This window comes from Tiliqua scincoides, chromosome 13, assembly GCF_035046505.1.
Source record: "Tiliqua scincoides isolate rTilSci1 chromosome 13, rTilSci1.hap2, whole genome shotgun sequence".
NCBI lineage: Eukaryota > Metazoa > Chordata > Lepidosauria > Squamata > Scincidae > Tiliqua > Tiliqua scincoides.
Genome location: NC_089833.1, coordinates 3318685 through 3338273, shown reverse-complemented (window position 1 = coordinate 3338273; position 19589 = coordinate 3318685). Strand labels below are relative to the sequence as shown.

Genomic DNA, 19589 nt, shown 5'->3' with positions numbered 1-19589 from the left:
TCAGATAGTCACCTGTTGAAGGCACTTGCTAGAACCACAACACACCTGCAAGGCTGACCCTCAGTCTTCTCACTCCTCATCCTTGGGCATGTAAACATCAGCAAATGATCTTAAAGTGGCTCCTAACAGTTAAATCAACACCAGAGCAACTTTGGCTAATCTTTCCACCTTCCGGAAGAGATTCTGCAACAAGGAAGGCAATCTGAGGAAGTCCCACTATGGGGCCAGGAGACTCTTGACATTTGATGACACCCCATCGGCAGTCTTAAGTATCAAAGCAAGCATTACCAGATGCCAGAGGTTGGGAGGGGGAGTCTTCCAAAGTCATCCACCTTCTCTCATGCTGTTGGACTCTTTTGTGGGTCAGTTTGTCCAGCGCTGTAGCAAGAGCCAGAGCTTTAGATACAGATGTTGCAAATCCCCCCCTTTTCTCTTCCTGTGACCTCTTAATCACGCCATAAATCATCAATGCTTCTCATGGAGGCATTTTCAAATCTGTCTGCTCAGCTCTTCTTCTGCACCACAGCTTGAAGCGTGCAAGACTAATACACCTTCCTGCTGGGGGCTCCAAAAGATGTTTCAGGCAGAGGAGGTCGTATGGCAAAAGGAGACTCTTATCTCTAATATAATATATAATAATATACAGTATTTATATACCGCCTTTCTTGGTCTTTATTCAAGACTTTATTCAAGGCAGTTTACACAGGCAGGCTTATTAAATCCACGCAGGGATTTTTACAAATTGAAAGAAGGTTCTCTCTTTCAAGAACCACCACATTCAAGATGATACACTCCGATCTGGTTTAACATTCTGGCCTCCATCCTCCCACGCTCCAAGCAGATGGAATAGCTCAGCTGCAGCTTGCCAGCTGCTTCAAGGTCGCACAGTGCCGGTGGCCTCGAACTGGCGACCTTGTGGATGTTAATCTTCAGGCAAATGGAGGCTCTACCCTCTAGACCAGACCTCCTGCCCAAACCTCTCTACACAAAGCCTCACGTGCTTCACATGAGTCACTACAGAACCAGAGAAGGGGGAAAGGGGACAAGTTACTGATGCAAGGAGATGCTGTAGGGGCTGGGTCGGCCCATCCATGAGGCCCACTGAGGCATCTGTCTCAGGTAGCAAACTGGTGGGGACACCTGCTCTGTACACCTAATTGACACCATTGCTCTTTTTTCTACTTTCAGTCCCTGGATTGGAAAAGGAAGAAGGGGGACAGGGGAAGAGATGGGCTGAGCTGCAGCATTGGAGAGAGGGGGGAGCAGAGGCTGGCTCAACACTGGGTAAGGTCTTGGGCCAGCTCTCCATAGAGGAGAGCTGGCATTTAAAAAAAAAGGCTAAAGTTTAAAGATAATTGTTAACCACCAGTACATCCATCTCATGTCCCAAGAATGGCCTCCTCCCTGGCCAGTCTGAGAACACCACCCTGTTGGCACATACAAGACACGGGGCCTTTTCTGTGGTGGCACCACCTCTCTGGAGATGTGCATCTGGCCCCATTCCTGCCCTTGAGGGCCAAAGTGCAGGTCCCATGAAACACAAGTGTGGTCCCAGTGTGCTAGGGAATTATTATTATTATTATTATTATTATTATTATTATTATTATTATTATTATTATTATTATTATTATTAATTTGTACCCCGCCTTTTTGCCCAACGGGCACACAAGGCGGCTAACAAACAATTTAAAAATACAGCATGAAAGACAGTTAAAAACAATTTACAATGATTAAAAAGCTAAAAACAAAACAAACCCTGTGGATTTTCAAATAAAAAGCAAGAACGCCAGCCAGCCTGTCAACAATTAAAAGCTTTTTGAAATAAAAAGGTCTTCAGTCCACGCCGAAACGTTAGCAACGAGGGAGCAGTTCTCAGTTCTAAGGGGAGGGTATTCCACAGTTCGGGGGCCACCACCGAGAAGGCCCTCTTCCTGGCCGCCACCCCTCTCACATCTCTTAGTGGCAGCACAGTCAAAAGGGCCCCCCCAGAAGATCTAAGAGCACGGGCCGGATTGTAGGGAAGGAGGCGGTCCCTCAAATACCCCGGACCCGAGCCATAAAGGGCTTTAAAAGTCAGAACTAGCACCTTGAATTGGGCCCGGAACAGAACCGGCAACCAGTGTAGCCGCCGGAGCAACGGCTCAACAGAGTCAAACCAACGTGCCCCGGCAACCACACGAGCAGCCGCGTTCTGTACTAGTTGTAATTTCCGGACCGTCTTCAAAGGCAGCCCCACGTAGAGCGCATTGCAATAATCTAATCTAGATATCACTAGGGCATGGGTTACTGTGGCCAGGTCTGCGCAGCTCAGGTACGGTCGCAGCTGGCGAATCAGCCGAAGCTGAGCAAAGGCTCCCCTGGCCACCGCCGCCACCTGGGACGCCAGGAGCAGCTGTGGATCCAGGAGAACCCCCAAGCTGCGGACCTGCTCCTTCAGAGGGAGTGCAACCCCATTCAGAGCAGGACAATAGTCCAGCACCCGAGCAGGTGGAGAACCAGCCCCCATGGGAGTTTCCCTCCTGGGACAAACAAGTAGTGCTTCTCCCTGTCTCACATTAGGAGTCACCCGTGTGTTCCTTGTCACTTGAAGCACATTTTGACTGTGCCTGTATAAGAAATCCCTTTCACTTCTCTGCTTCAGGTGACAAAGGGGCAGTGACTCAGGGGCCAGAGCTATTACCCCATAAGTGGGGGCAAAGGGTCCTCATCTAGTGATGAGGGAGGAATGGGATTTGGCAGGCATGTCGAGGGACGTTTATCGGGCTAGAAGGGTTGCTTGGCCATGGATAATTTGAAAAAACCCCAGTGTGCCATTTCCTTTTGCAAGCACTGCGCTGACAAACGGTGTCTCTATCGGCATGGGACTCAATTGGCTGCCATCACCCTCATCACCCAAGCCAGGAGCTATTGACAAGGGTAAGTAATGAGGGGGACTGACGCGAGCGAGTGCCTTGTCAAGGCACAGATCAATGCTGCTGATCGAGCCCTCGTCATAACCCCAGATGGCCAGCTCCACCCTGCTCTTTGCCAGGCAGTAATTGGGGAGGGGGGATTCGTTTCATTTCCAATGCTATCGACATCCGCTCCGTTCGGACGTCGACCAAGACAACTTGTCACTCAGAATTACAGTGCAAATTAAATGCAAAAGGGCCTTTGTTGGCAACAAGGAGGGCCCAGCCAGGATCCTGCCCCCCCCCCCCCAAGAAAAAAAGTCCACAAAGATCTGGGCTAGCAGCAAGGCTTTGAAGAACCTCTTAGGGAATGAGAACAGACTTTGAGGTGCCAGAGGCCAATGGCAGGACTTCCTGGACACAAAACCGCCAACCTTCAGCCCTTCCACCCAAAAGGTCCTTGTCTCAGTCATGTGACAACCTCTGCAAGCCATCCTTGGGTCCTAAGTCAGGGCCTGGAGCCTAGGGAAGTAGTAAAATTGGGTTGTGCACCCTCAGCCCCCTGTGATAAACAGGTGGTGTCTAGCTTGGTCCATCCTGGTCCAAACTGCAGGACAGCAGCCAAGAGAGCCACAAGTGCAAGACCCACGCCAGCTCCAGCTCCGGCTCAGACTTCAGGCCCCTGGGCTGGCCACTCAAACTCCAGGACCCAACTTCAGTCTGGCAATTACCCCAAGTGATGTCAACATTGTCTACCTTGCGCTTTCCCCGTCTTGTAGGGAGGTGCTCAAAGCAGCCAATATCATCTTTTTGAAACAAATTTGCAGTAGCCTTCTGCAGTGGCTGACATTTCCAAGTAGACTTCAAGGGCAGTCAGTTGCCGACCAGCCGTTGGGTTTGATGGAGCAAATGCCCCAGGTACAAGCCACTAGGACCCCGCCGAAGCCTCTCTGTGGCTCCCAATGGGGTCGGAAACTATGCTTCCAGTTTTCCAGAAGCACTGTTTATAGCGTCAGGGAACCTCAGAGAGGCTTCTCCGACACGGGCTAAGGTCGAACAAGGCTCCATGAGCCTCAGGTGAGTAAGGGGGTGCAGATTTTTGTGTGGGGGGCAGTGAGAGACCGTGGGGGGGGGGCGCCATCGCAGACCTTTGCCCCAGGTGTGGGGCTGGGGAGGTCCGCCACTGAGGGCAGTCCCTAGTACAGCACATTGCAGTAGTCCAACCAAAAGGTAACCAATACATGAACCACCATGGTTAGGTCTGCTTGTTCCAGGAGAATACGCAGCTGGAGCACCAACCTTAAATTGGGCAAAAGCACCCTGGGCCACAGCCCACACCTGGGCATCCAGGTGTAAAATTGGATCCAGAAATACTCCCACACTTGCTCATTCGGGGGAACACAACCCCTTCCACACAAAAAGCTAAGAATCCACAAGCTGAATTGCAAATTTCCCCATCAAAAGCACCTCTACCGTGTCCAGATTAGTTTCAAATCCAGCCCACTACAATCAGAACATCCATAATTCCCTGTTGTAAAATAGAACTAAGATGTTGAGTGTCACTCACATATTGGTGTCCCTCCCGTGCTTCTGTGCAGACATTAAAGAGTGTGGCGGACAAGATTCAACTCAATGGGACCCCAGAGCTAAGGGGTGAAGCAGGAGACCCCCAGCACTCCCTTTGGAGCCCCTACACAACAGTGGTCCCATTCTGGTAAGGTGATTCAGGAGATACCATGGTTGATAGTACTAAACACGGCCAAGGGGTCCAGTAGAGCCAATGGGGATAAACAGTTCCTTGCTTGCTCCCAAAACAGGTCATCAACTTGAGAGACCAGAGCAGTTTCTTTTCTGAACCCTGACTGGAAACTGGATAGGTCCAGGTGATCAGTTCCACCCAGGCATTCCTGGAGATGAGCCACCACTATCCTTGAACACCTTGTCCGAAAATGGCGGTTGGAGGTTCCTTGGAGCTTACAGAGTCACCTTGCTACTGCTGGAGAGGAACAGGGAGGAGGCTGCAAATTCACTCTTCCCTAAGCGATAAGCTATCAATCACCACGACCTCACTCCAGAGAGGGGGGGGGGGGAAAGGCCAAGAACTGCAAAACTCCAACAACTGCTGAGTCACCACTCAGGCAGAACCCGGGCAAGTCGAGACGGGGCTCCTTCTCCAAGCTGCTAAACGCTTCCAGTGCTGACAGAGGGTGGGTTAGCGTGCCAAGGGGGCATTTATGGGTCTCTTAGTAGTAAATCAATTGTAGCCGGGTCAGGCGCCCATCATCGCAAGGTCACCCCTGTATCCTCTGCAGATTAATGAGGAGAGATTACTAAAACGACCCGGGTGACAAGCAAGTATATTAATGTAATTCTCTTCAGCTTGTAATCAATTTGCTCTCATAAAACAGCCATGGCTTGTTTGGACACTGACAGAGGTGTCCCTCCTGTTCAGGGGAAATTATTTTGACATGCACTCCCCCCCACCACCACCACATGGCTCAGACATCTTTTCAGCTTTACGTTCTTTAACCGGAATGAAGTAGTGGTTTTCTGGGAATGGTTCAAGACCAATACAGGAACCAACATGGGCCACCAACGAGGCCTTCTTGGCTCACTGGGGAGGGGAACTAACTTGCCTTCCTCACAGATGTCACCATTTAACCCACATGAATATCACGCTTGGGGGTGGCCTGTTTTACCTCCCGCAACACATCATTAACTCGTAGATCATTGCCGGATCTACGCAGGATGTGGCAATGATAGCCACCACAGGCAACTTTGGGGGGGAAAATTATAGACATGAAGAACAGGATCTATCACAGTCAGATTTGTAGGAGGAGTCTCCAAACCCCAGCCCGTGGGCCAGATGCGGCCTGCGGCGAACCTCTATCCAGCCCGCGGCCAGCCTCTGATCCCCTGAGAGCCTCTCGCCCAGTTGAACAAATGTAACCAGAGTTGTGCTTGTAGGGTGGGGAAATGGGGGTCCATTTGCATGGGTACTTTGGGTTGTGTTTGTGTTTGGAGAAATCCTGGACTTTTGAGCCCGTTCATTCATTTATTCAATCATCTAAGTTCCATCTCTAATGTATTTATTGAAATTGTATATTTAATTTTTTTTCCTGGCCCTTGACACTGATGTGTCAAGGTATTTGATGTGGCCCTTCGGCCAAAAAGTTTAAAGACCCCTGATCTAGTCCAACCTCCTGCCTGTAGCAGGAAATCCTTCTAGAACATCTCCAGCAGGTGCCTGTTGGGCCTTTGCTTGAAGGTCTCCAGTGAGGGAGAGTCCACCCCCCCACCCCCGGCAATCTGTTCTGCTGCCAGGCTGCCCTGAACATCAAGAATGTCTTCCTAACGTCCAACCAGAATCTTCTCCCTTGGAGTTTGTACCCCTTGGATCTAGTTCTACTTTCAGAGGCAGTTTAGAACAAATGCGTCCCTTCTTCCATATGACAGCCCTTCAGGTCTTTGAAGAGTGCTACCATATCATATCCCCTCTCAGCCTCTTCCAGGCTGAACATACCAAGTTCCCTCAACCTTTCCTTGCAGGGCTTGGTTTCCAGCCCTCTGTTCATCCTTGCGGCTCTCCTCTGACCTCCTCAGTTTGGCTGTATCTTTCTTAAAGTGAGGTGCCCAGAATTGGACACAGCACTCCAGGTGAGGTCTGACCAATGCAGAGTAAAGTGGAATCACAACTTCTCATGACTCGGAGGCTACAGGTCTACTAATACAAGCTAAAATCACATTCGCCTTCTTTGCAGCTGCCTCACACAACTGGCTCAGACGGACCCCCGTGTGCTGAATTAAAGCACTTCTGAATATACGCAAAACAAGCGATGGAGCAGGGTGTGCCCTTCACGTCCTGCGTGGGGGCTTCCCAGAGGCAACTCACTAGTAGTTTTTGGAAAGAGGGCACTGCCCCCCTTACTGGATGTTGTACCAGCCTCTGCCCCTCCCACTCTCCAGTGTTTCAGCTCAGCACTCTCCTCCCCTCCACATTTTCTCTTCCTCTCCCAACCCAAGCAGCAGCAAGCAACAACTGGCTCCCCACACCAATCTGCTGCCTGAGGCAACCAGCTCAGCTGACCTCACAGATGGGCCGGCCCTGGCTCCAGTCCATGACATGCTTCAGTTCTTCATAACTTTCCAAGAGCCTCATCTAGCTCTAATCACAAATCTCACGAGGGTGAGAAAGTGAACTCCCCACTCCCCCCCCAACTTCCCTACAGACATGACTTCCGGGTATCATTTTTGTCGGCCTCCATTTTGCCAAGAAAAAAGAATGAAGGAGACCAGCCCAGTACTGATGGGTTTCAGCACCTGAAAGTGCTTTGAAAAGCCATTTAGGAGCTTAAATTCTGGCATTAAATGATTAAGCCTTTCATTAGTTTCCTTCTTGATCCCCACCCCCAAGTTTAGACAGTGAAAAAGTTCTCCGTCTCCCCCACTTCGACAAAGGTCAGTAATAAGCTTTTAAGCTTCCCCTTCAATTAACTTTTGTGCTCTCCTCACCCAACTTCTTCTAAAGCAGCCACTTCCCCCTCCAAGTGAATGCAATTCTTATTTTCTTTTTAACGAGAAAACACACACACTCAGAACACTTTGAGAACAGCTTTCCATCTGCAGAGCGAACATCTTGCACTAACCCCATTAGCTCTGCCTTCTACTCTCCCATCACTATTTAACTTATAAAAGCTGCTGGGGGGGTGGGGAGAGAGAACAGAAAATCACATTATTTTGGTAGGTTGTGCAACACCAAAAGGTAGAACAACAAACACAACACCTGCTGTTCAGGTGTGCGCTACGTCTCTGGCTAGGAGGCTGTCCAAGTCCCCAAAGGCCAAACTCGACATGTGTTGAAATGTGCAGCTTGATCTAATGCACGGGGGGGGGGGGGGGGGAGCAGGTTTTGTTTCAATTAATAGCATGCAAGGAGCCACAAAACCAAATGGTGAGGAGACATATTGGGGGGGCTTTCACACTTTGTACCCCTCCCATGATTTTGAACCCAACTGCAACTCCCCAACATGATATTTTAATGTTAAAATTCTTCAGGGATGTGAAAGTATCTTGTGGTCTTGTGTGTGCTCCCTGAAGCATCTCATGGGCCGCTGTGAGATACAGGAAGCTGGACTAGATGGGCCTGTGGCCTGCTCCAGTGGGGCTGTTCTTATGTTCTTAACTACAATTCCCAGGAAGCCTTGCAGGTCTCTTGTTATCTGGTGTGCTCCCTGGGGCATTTGGTGGGCCGCTGTGAGATACAGGAAGCTGGACTAGATGGGCCTGTGGCCTGCTCCAGTGGGGCTGTTCTTATGTTCTTAACTACAATTCCCAGGAAGCCTTGCAGGTCTCTTGTTATCTGGTGTGCTCCCTGGGGCATTTGGTGGGCCGCTGTGAGATACAGGAAGCTGGACTAGATGGGCCTATGGCCTGATCCAGTGGGGCTGTTCTTATGTTCTTAACTACAATTCCCAGGAAGCCTTGCAGGTCTCTTGTTATCTGGTGTGCTCCCTGGGGCATTTGGTGGGCCGCTGTGAGATACAGGAAGCTGGACTAGATGGGCCTATGGCCTGCTCCAGTGGGGCTGTTCTTATGTTCTTAACTACAATTCCCAGGAAGCCTTGCAGGTCTCTTGTTATCTGGTGTGCTCCCTGGGGCATTTGGTGGGCCGCTGTGAGATACAGGAAGCTGGACTAGATGGGCCTGTGGCCTGCTCCAGTGGGGCTGTTCTTATGTTCTTAACTACAATTCCCAGGAAGCCTTGCAGGTCTCTTGTTATCTGGTGTGCTCCCTGGGGCATTTGGTGGGCCGCTGTGAGATACAGGAAGCTGGACTAGATGGGCCTGTGGCCTGATCCAGTGGGGCTGTTCTTATGTTCTTAACTACAATTCTCAGGAAGCCTTGCAGGTCTCTTGCTATCTGGTGTGCTCCCTGGGGCATTTGGTGGGCCGCTGTGAGATACAGGAAGCTGGACTAGATGGGCCTATGGCCTGATCCAGTGGGGCTGTTCTTATGTTCTTAACTACAATTCTCAGGAAGCCTTGCAGGTCTCTTGCTATCTGGTGTGCTCCCTGGGGCATTTGGTGGGCCGCTGTGAGATACAGGAAGCTGGACTAGATGGGCCTATGGCCTGATCCAGTGGGGCTGTTCTTATGTTCTTAACTACAATTCCCAGGAAGCCTTGCAGGTCTCTTGTTATCTGGTGTGCTCCCTGGGGCATTTGGTAGGCTGCTGTGAGATACAGGAAGCTGGACTAGATGGGCCCTGGGCCTGATCCAGCAGGGCTCTTCTGATGTTCTTCCATTGAAAGTCAATGAAATGGGCTTCTGAAACTAAAAATTGCACGTGGAAAGAGAGGGGGAGCAACCAATTTCAGTTTTGGGTCCGTTTCAGGGGGAGAAGTACTGAAGCTCCCTCACCCCACCTGTGGGTTCATTATGTTTCATGTCCCCCCATGCACTACTAATAAAAAATACTTCCCCCTCCCCATCTGGCCAAGACACCAGGCTTCTGGCACCAGGCACTGGGCACCAGGGCACAGGTTGTGTCTGTTGTCTTGAGTGCTCCCTGGGGCATTTGGTGGGCCACTGTGAGATACTGGAAGCTGGACTAGATGGGCCTTTGGCCTGATCCAGCGGGGCTCTGCTTATGTTCTTATGTAGGCCACAACTGGTTTTGCCCTAAGAAAATGTTTCCCAGCTCCAGCGGTCACATCACCAACGTGGTATAGCTTATCACCCACCAACAGTGCCCTTCTCCTGATACGAAGACCATCTGTACTGAGTCATGACCTGTTTGAATACAATTGTGTAAGCTTTCAGGTCACATAGGACTCTTCTTCAGTCATAAGACAAACATGTACATCTCTACACACACACAAAATGCCAATATTCAGAAACCACAGGAAGAACATTTCAGTCTCCCAAAACAGTGTAAACAGATCTAAAAGTTACCACAGCCAAGCACTAGTGATTTCAAGAGTGTCACCATGAGCTCCACAATACTCATACCAACACTTCCATCAGTTATTGTTGCGAATGGTTTGTCAGCATGAAAAGGGCACACTCTCAAAGGGCTTAGCTGGGAGTGCCCAACAGAGCACTTTATCATCAATTTTTTTTTCTGGTTCTCAGGTCCCAGGTCTAATTATACAATCACATGCACACTTGCTAGCTGATAGCACTCCATCCATCTGATGCGGCAAACTTAACTCTAAAAGGACGCTGCAATAAATGAGTTTAATCTTTAATCTTTTATTTTGCAAACCCAACGTCAAGAAGCAAACACAGGTATTGAATTCTGATAAGTTTGTCTGGGGTCATGTTCTGTTGAACAAGATCTGTGCAAGCTTTCAGGTCACATGGGACTCAGACAGAAGACCCAAGCTCAACCAACCTTTTAAGTCTGCAAAACCAAATCGTTTGCTCCTGGAAAGGCAACACCTCATTTTTTGAACCTGCTCGGGCTGATTGGATGGAACAACTTTGCCATGCACATTTTGAACTTAGTGACTCCAAAATAAAATGGATGTTTCTGGGACAGTGGTTGTAAAGTTGACTATTTGCAACCTTCTATAAGTGTACATTATTTGCACAATATTGCACTGAATGTCTGAAAACACATCAAAGGACCAAATCTGATTCCCAAAGTTTGTGGAAGAGGCTAGCAACTGATCTTCCAAGGCTGACCTTTGTCTCTGTGGAGAAGCTCAAGACGAACATCATTGCATGGTGGTTTGGCAGTGGAATAGATTGCCGAGGGAGGTGGGCGATTCTTCCTCACTAGAGATCTTCAAGCAGAGACTGGACATGCATCTGTTGGAGATGCTCTAGGGGGGGTTTCTACTAAAGGGAGGGGGGCAGGACCTTGTGGGATCCTCTCAATTCTATGCTTCTATGAAAGACTTGCTGCATCTCCTTTGCTGTATGTTGCCCATTTACTAAGAGAAGGATCCTATGGGTGAGCTTTGCCAAGGAACGGCCTGGCAACCCTCAGACAGTGACATGCAAACAAGGTTGCTGGGCTCCCCTGCCAATACCACTCCAGTTCCAATAAAGAATATCAATATTTGAAAGCTATGGCACTCTGTCCCCTGGCACACACTCAGCATGTTCTTGCCATTGTTGACTAAGAAGCAGGCATGTCATGTCCTTACTGTTTGCTAAAGAAAACAAGTGGTTTATTGAGTAGGAGGCAGCTTGGCAGAAAGAGACTTTGCCATATATTGCTGCTTTGAGTGATCATTAAACAGAGAGGGTGGCAGCAGAGAGTCACAGGCAGCCTCTTTGCTCCTTCAGTTTTGGAGTCTGCTGTTGATCAGAGGTACTATGGCTTTTTTGTGCACAGTTCTATATACATCTGGGTGTACTCAAGATAACAGGACCCCTGTATCCTGTCCCCATTCCCTTGCATCTGGCATTCAGAGACAGGCTACCCCAAAACCCAGAGGTTGCACCCAAGTTGTCATTTCCTCCATCAATCTTTCCGCTCCCCTTTTCATGGTCAAGTGCCAACACATCCCGTGGCAAGGCGTTCCACAGATTAACTACATACTGGAAAAATAAATATTTCCTTTTGTCTGTTCTAACTCTCCTGCCAGTCAATTTCAGTGGATGTCCTCTATTCTAGTGTTGCATGAGAGCGAAAGGAACATCCCTCCATTTCCCCCATGCATAATTTTATAATTGAGACATACAGTGATGCCTCGCAAGACGAATGCCTCGCGCAACGAAAAACTCACAAGACGAAAGCGTTTTGTGATTTTTTTGGTGACTCGCAAGACGAATTTTTCTATGGCCATGCTTCGCAAGACGAATTTTTTGCTTTTTTGTTTGTTTGTTTTGGTTTGTTTGGGCACAAGCCTAACCAAGTCTACTCAGAAGTAAGTCCTATTTTGTTCAGTGGGACTTACTCTCAGGAAAGTGTAGTTAGGATTGCAGCCTGTCTCTATCAGTGTGTAAAGTGTGCTCTGTATCTTGGCACTCGAGGACCAGTTTCAGTGGGGACAACCCAGCATAAAAATCCTCTCCCAAGGAGTGTCTTTTGCAAAAGAAACAGCCAAGAGCAGCACCTTAAAAGCCAACAGATGTCACCTGGAAGGAGCTTTTGTGGACTAGAGCCCACCTCATCACATGGATGAGAGTGGGCTCATCTGTCATGCATAGGATTAAGTGCACTCTGGTGTGTGAAAACGCACATCGCAACAAATGGGCCAGCCCAGAGGGGTCACTAGGGTTTACATCGCCCTGTGCTGGAGTGTGTCACCCCAATGATGGACCTCCTCCCGTACCAAACCATACAGACTAAATTAAAATATCAGACGTACAACCTCAATGCAGGGGCATTACTGGGGTTGGTGTCACTTCCATTCATTTATTTTCATACGGAACAGTCCAGGTCACCCAACAAATCAACCAAAAACCAAAAACCAGTGGCCAACTTGATGACACTCACACAGCTGAACAACAGTTCTAATACTCATACTAACGCCTTATTGGTTCCCTAGTGTGTCATAACAACACCTCATTGGCTCTCAGAACAATGAGGCTGCAATCCTAACCACACTACCCTGAGAGTAAGCCCCATTGAACAAAATAGGACTCACTTCTAAGTAGACCTGGTTAGGATTGTGCCGTCAGTCTCATTGGTCAGTTTTAAGTCAATTTACTTTTTATGACATAAGGCAGCCGTTTTCCTTTGCTGGTTATTTGGCTATAGCCTTTGATAGAATACAGATATTTCAATGTGGTTTGTTTGATTACATTCTGCACTGAGTTACCCATCAAATGATATATAACATGATGACATTATGCAGCCATACCAAGATTTTCACAATTTTGGCCACGAGTTGTGTCAACCCCCTGTGAGTGTCAGCCGGTGTGGTCTACACCCCCACACACCATAGTGATGCCACTGGCTCAGCCCATCCCAGAAGCCAGCTGGTGATTGCCTCGGGTGGGCAGGGGGGTCTGCCTCTTTCTGCCTGGTGCCACCACCCTAGCTCTGCAGCCCACCACGCTTCTTGCCTATCTTCCACATTCCCACTAGGTCCCCTTCTTTTTTCAATCCAGGGAGCGGAAGTAGCAGTGGTGGGTATGATGCCAGGTAAAGGAAAGCAGCCTTTGGGGCACCATGTCGGGAGCTTGGGGGTCTCAGGCAGCCCCACCAACAAACCGGCTCATCTTCGACTCACAAGCCTCTCTGCCATTGCTCAGTTTCAAGCTGGCTTTGCAAGCTTCCAGTGCTTTTCTCTCCAGAAAGCTGAGAAACACCTGTATGATGCTACACAATATAAAAAGGGCTTTAAATTTTTTTTTTTAATCCTCTTTCCATAAGAAAGAAAGAAGCATCCCATTCCCATGGACTGATACTGGAGGAACCAATGCTCTGGTTTCCATTTAAGCTTCAGAAGAGGGATATAAAGCAGCCCAACTATTTTGGCGTGGTTTCACTTGGGATAAAAATTCTCTTCATTCTTAGAGTGTCCATTGAGTTGTTCATGTTACTGCTTGGGAAAAAAGTGACAAATTTCTTTTTCGTCTCCACTTTTCTTAACTTCTTCAGAGTTTGAGGTTTAGCAACCCAGAGGATGTGCAACAACTCAGGATGTGCAAACGGATCCGTCTTTTGCTAATAGCAAAGAAGACCAGCCCAGAAAAGGAACCCAGAGAAGACACCACGAAGAGATGCTCACGTGTGCAGTTTTTGTATATTTACAAAGCCACACAAGTCCCAGCACCGAGGATGTCAAGTGCCAATCACAGACACACAACCGTGTCTGCAGAAAGCCAATGAGGATCAACACTGCGCGGAAAAATGCAAAGCGGGTTCGATTGCAAAGAGGGCGTTTGTGGTACGACATTTTTTTCCCCTTCCGTAAAGAAAAGTACTTAAGATGATGAACAAAAATTCCACAGGTGCCTCAGGGGCTCAACGTGTTGGCAATTAAAAGCTTCTGGCCCCGTTTGAGGTTTCTTGGCTGATTCAAGTATGTCAGAAATGTTGACACCACTTTGAAAGATTCCCAGGAGCAAGGGAGCCAAGCTTTTGTTGTTCCCTCATCTCCGCCCCCCCCCCGACACACACCCCACATTTAAATATTCCAGGCACCTGCAATCGTACATGATCTCAAATACACCCAAGTGAAGAAACTTGTCTGTCTCAGCCAAGAGAGATAGGAAGAAAAATCAGCACAAAAGTTCAACCTGCTTAGGAGAGGACAGATAATACGAGTATTTGCACTGGCTCTTTCAAAGGCACCAGCCCTATTTCAATGCATCCTGAACAATCCAGCCAAGACCCCACTGAAAGACCATAGTAGGAAAGTCAGGCATGAGCCGACCTCCTTTCTGTCGCAATCAGCAGGATTTCCAGTTCAATCCTACGCACGTTTACATGAAAATCCACCTCAATTCTGCTTAAGAACCCCATTGCCACTAATGGTAGGAAAGATGCCAACATCTCACATGGTTTTAATTAAGCATCACCATTAAAAGTCAAGCCCTTACAGCCCTCTAATTGTTTTCTTTAATGGTCTTATTTCTGTAGCACTCCAGGTGTGCACAAATTTTAGGGCCGATTACAAATCACCACCATATTCCAGTTATCAAATCACACAGAAGTTATTATCTTAAAGGCTATGATAGTAACATTTTTTTTAAAATTGACATTTCAGAAGACGCTACTGGCCTAAAACCACATTTACTGTCTTGTCAATGACTCTCCATCAAAATCCCTGTTTCCTTGCACCTCCTGCGGACATTATTAAACAGCAGTAAGGGAAGTGGCAAACTAATCTAGCTCACAATACGAAACTCCTGGATCCAAATATATGGGATTTTTTAAAAAAAAGTTGGCTTCAACCCAGAGACCGTTAAAGTTGCAATCCTGTGTATACTTACTTAGAAACATTAAAAGGAATGTGATTTACTTCTGAGTAAACATGGAAGAGGCTGTAGCTGTATATCTACTGAAATTAACGGGGCTTCAAAGTTAGTCACTAGCCAACAAATTCTCCCTTTTTCCACGGCACTTGTCACTATGAAATTTAATGGGATCAAAGTCATAGTTTTGATTACCCCCCCCCCATAGGGGACAGGGGGAATTGGGAAGGTAATGTTTTCAGGCATTAGAAGGTAGCCATTTTACATTCTTCATTTTGCTCATGAGCGCTTTTTTCCCCATAATATAATGTACCGGATACATTTATCGACTTCTAAGTGGAGATAAATGGACTCCAGACGCTTCCTCAGTTGGCCAAGGAATGAAGTTTTAATATTTAGCATATGAACAGTAGCTGGGCCTTCCTACACTTGGGCCACCTGTAGAGTCCGTTTTACACCAGGAGAACATAAAATCCCCTGAATGGATTCAGTCTGCTTGAACATGTCAAGTAAGGAATTCAACCCAGGTGGTATGCTTGCCGTTGCTTCCTCATTCTCTCTCTTGTGCCAAAATTGCCAGGCACTTAGGCAAAAAATTTTTTTTTAAATGCTTTTCTATTCTTCTTTAAAAAAATAATAAAAAATGAGTTTTTGTTTAAAATCAGAAAAATCAATAACAAAAATTGTCAGAAGTTTGCGACTTCTGACACCCTTGCAAACATGACCAATATTAATTCCCAGAAATCTGAACATTTGGTAAGGATGCAGGGCTGTGTGTGACATTTACCAAGAACAGTGGGGGAAGTGGGGAGGAAAGTGAGATTTGCAAAACTTAACTGTAAGATGTTCGAAAAAGGAAAGGTGGGCTCTTTTGAAATAGTTACTAGGACCTCTCAAGGTCTTGAATGTCCTCAGCAGGAGAAATGGGGAATAAAAATTCATTCAATCAACAAATAAATATCCACTGGGGGCTGACTCCAGAATCAGTTTGCTTTGGACAGCAGCCTCAAAGACTCCTGCTGAACTCCAAGCAGTTCTGACCTCTTTCTGGAAATTCGGGACCACAGCGACTGTTTCAGGTCCCAGAGAAATGCTTCTCAAAGCATTTCCAATAAAATCTACCTTTATCAATTCAGGGGGGGGAAGCATGAAAAGTTGCACGGAACTAAACCCACATTTAGAGCCCCAATTGCTCAGTCTGCAAAATAGGATGAGACCATCATCTCAGTAGGACATCAGAAGAACCCTGGATCAGGGTGGCCACCTGCTCCAGCTTCCCATACCTCACAGTGGCTCCACATGCCTCAAGGAGCATTCAAGACAAAAGGATCCCTGTATCCTGTTATGGCCTTTGCATCTGGCGTTCAGAGACTGGCTACCTCCGGAGGTTGCATACACTTATGACTTGCAACCTGTGATGGACTTTCCTCCATCAGTCTAGGCCAGGTGCCACTACTCTATCCTGCAGCAAGGAGTTCCACAGAGTAATCACATGCTGAAGTAATTTTAAAAAACCAAACAAACTACATCTTCCACTCTGTGGAAATTCATTGGTATTTAAGAGTAGACCACTTTGCAATGGGGCTTTCACAGTTGATATTCCCAGTGGGGTATGACAGCAGAGAGTTACAGGCAGCAATCCTAACCACACTTTCCTGAGACTAAGCCCCATAGAACAAAGTAGGACTTACTTCTGAGTAGACCTGGTTAGGATTGTGCCCACAGTTGCCAGACTGTGATGAGCCGAGAAGAAAGGCCTCAGCCTGACTGCAATTTCACTCTATCTGCCCAGCCAAAGTGGCAATTACCAAGCAAGAGACACTTTTTAAGTGGGTGCTCTTCTTTTATTTAGTGGGGGGAGAGTAACTGGCCCTCCTCACCCCAGCACTGTCTTTTCTAGTGGCTGCCTACTGGTGTTCTTTTTTTTTCTTTAGCTTTTTTTTAATCCTTTTAGATTGTGAGCCCTTTGGGGACAGGGAACCATTAGTTGTTTGTTTTTCTCTGGAAAACACTTTGTGAACTTTCAGTTGAAAAGCGATACTTTCGGTTGAAAAGCGATAAATACTGTTGTTAATAATAATAATAATAATAATAATAATAATAATAATAATAATAATAATAATAATAATAGCTAGGACTTGCCAGCATCATGCGAAGATGCCACTAACCCATAAACAGAATAAACAGCTAATTCAAGTGTTTGACTTCCCAGTCAAACACTTTATATAATATAGACTGCTCTTTTGTACGGGGGGGGGGGGAGAACTATGGAAAAACTAATATCCACCAAGACACTGAGGAACAAAAGAGATGAGCAGAAAGTTCAAATGGCACACTTTTCTATCCAACTCATTCCAGCATGGAAATTGTATCCCTTACTCCTTGTAAAGTTTTTCTCACTCGCTCCACCCAAAGAAACATTTATGGGGCTTGTGAAGCTGGCCAGTTCCTTCCACTCCTGACCCCAGTTTGTTGTAAACATGTTTCCCAATATTTGCATCTCAAGGATTTATTCTCCAGGCTCAGAATCGGAAGGGAGACCTTAAAATTGCTGTTTCAGCCACCACTTCAAGAGGACGCAAGAGGACAAAGTCCCTATATCTGCTCCTAAAGAGGAGGGGGGATGGACAGCAAACATGGACTGAGCTGGAGCCAAAGAACCTTCACAAAGCTGATTCATTTTTAAGGTGGCTCAATCTACCTCCTTCCAGCCTCCTCTAGCCTTACACCGAGGGCAGCACCTGAACCTGAATTAATAGCTTTGAGGGTTTTTTGTTGTTTAAGTTTTCAATAGTCAGCCTGCTTTTGTTACCTTGCCTTTGTGAAACCCAGACCCCTTTGAAGTCCACAAAGGCTCTGCCGTTGACTTTAGGCGCAGAGAGCTTTCAGCTCTGAAAGTTAAGAGTGTCTTTCAGTCCTGATCCCATAAAAGAAAGTTTCATAAAAGGAACCACAATGGTGGGGGGGAGGGAGATAAAACGAAAGGGAACCTTGCAGAATATCTCATCACAACTCGCAAAGATGGTGTGTCCCTTGCCCACAACCTTTGCGGCCTACACAGAGGAAGGAGGGTATCTTTCAAATACAACACTTGTATGCCATATGGGAAAAGGAGGACCCAGACCAGGAAAGGGGGATTATTAATCCCGTTAGGACACCCTTTAATTAAAACCCATGTCATGAAAAGTTGTTCAGTCCAATACATCAGACCCCAAATTGTCTCTGTCTCCAGAAAAACTGCAAAAATATTGTCAGCGGTGGGTTTTGTGGGCTCGATTTCTGTTCTGCTGTTTCAATTTAAAAGGAGTAACAGAATGAACAGGAGGTGGGAATTAAGTATTAAACAGCACAATTCCGTGCACTTTTACTCAGAAGGATGCTCTGGTGTGCAACGGGCGTGCACAGGATTGCAGCCCAGAGTGAGACAGCGAGCCCAGGAAGAGGGGAAGGCCATCCTAAACATGCTCATTCGGAAGTCTGAATTCAGCTCTGAAATAAATTCAGTTATTTTCAGAGCTCAATCCTATGATGTCTACACAGAAGTACGTCCCATTACAGTCAATAGGACTTACTCCCAGGTTCCTGTAGATAGGCTGTTAGGGAGACTTTGGCTACAAGCCTAACCACACTTTCCTGAGAGTAAGCCCCACTGAACAAAATAGGACTTACTTCTGAGTAGACCTGGTTAGGCTTGTGCCCTTTCTCCCTCTCGATAAGTTCCTTTGTGCCCAGTGGGACTTACTGCCAAGAAAGAGGGTATAGGATTGCATTTTGAGTTTGTGGGTTAATTGGGGGGGGGGGATGTAGAGAGAAACTAACCCTGTGATGAAAAGAAACGGTGGACTTGACTTTGGGGTTTCAAGGAGAGACTTCAGGCAGCTTTTTGGGGGGGGGGGGAATACAGCAAAAGGAGGCCAGCGACGGGAAGAAGCGGGAGGAGGTGAAATTGACGCGCCTGTCAGTTTCACCGCGCGTTGCGGACGCGCTTCCAGGCACTGGTCTCCGAGGGTCCCCTGGCAAGAAGCAGCATTTGCGGGCATGGAGCGGCGGAGGGGGGGCAGCCGGGCCAGGGCTTGACAGTCGCCCCTTTCCCGGACGCGACAGCCTCCTGGTGGGGTGGAAGGACCGGGGGTGGGAGAGCGGGAGGGGCGGAAGGACTAGGAGGCTGCTGGGGGCGGCGGGAGCGGCGCCTTACCTGTACCAGGCGAGCCCCCTGGCGTAGCCGCGGTCGAAGAAGTGGGGCTCGGCGCCCAGGGCGCGCACGTCGGGGTGGACGCGCAGGAACTCGAGCAGGGCGCGCGTGCCGCCCTTCTTCACGCCGATGATGATGGCCTGCGGGAAGTGCCTGCGGCCGGCGCCGCTGGCCAGGGTCAGGGCCGGGGCCGGGGCGGCGGGCGCGGGGCGCGGGGCGCGGGCGGGGGGCCGCGGCGGGCCGGCGCGCAGCGGCTGGCAGGGGCCGGCCAGGCAGTAGAGGAAGTAGGCGCAGAGCAGCAGCATGGCCAGCGCCGGAGGGGCGCGGGGCGGAGGCCCCCCGACGGCCGCCCGCGGACTGCCCCCGCCGCCGCCGCCGCCGCTACGTCCCATGCGGGGCCCGGCCCCGGACCCCCGCCGCCCGGCCCGGCTGGGGCATCCTCCGCCCGCCGCGGCAGCGCTCGTCTGGCGCCCGCCGAGTCCCGGCCGGCCGGCCGGCGGGCGCACACCCACTGCAGGCGCCGCCTCTCCGGGGCTGGCGCTCGCTCCGGGAGCCGCGGCGCGGAACAGCCTCCCTCCAGGAGCAGCCCCCAACCCCGCTTCAGGCTGCCAGGCCCGCCGGGTG

The 19589-nt window shown here is 48.7% G+C and overlaps 1 protein-coding gene across 1 annotated transcript in view; it reads right to left on the bottom strand.

Moving 5' to 3' along the window:
• Window positions 1-19357, bottom strand: part of HS3ST6 (heparan sulfate-glucosamine 3-sulfotransferase 6) — a 76872-nt gene extending 57515 nt beyond the window's left edge. Inside the window, exon 1 of the mRNA XM_066640804.1 lies at window positions 18969-19357. Coding sequence (XP_066496901.1) covers window positions 18969-19357 — 389 coding nt within the window. The remainder of the gene's footprint in view (window positions 1-18968) is intronic.
• Window positions 19358-19589: the final 232 nt, after the last annotated feature.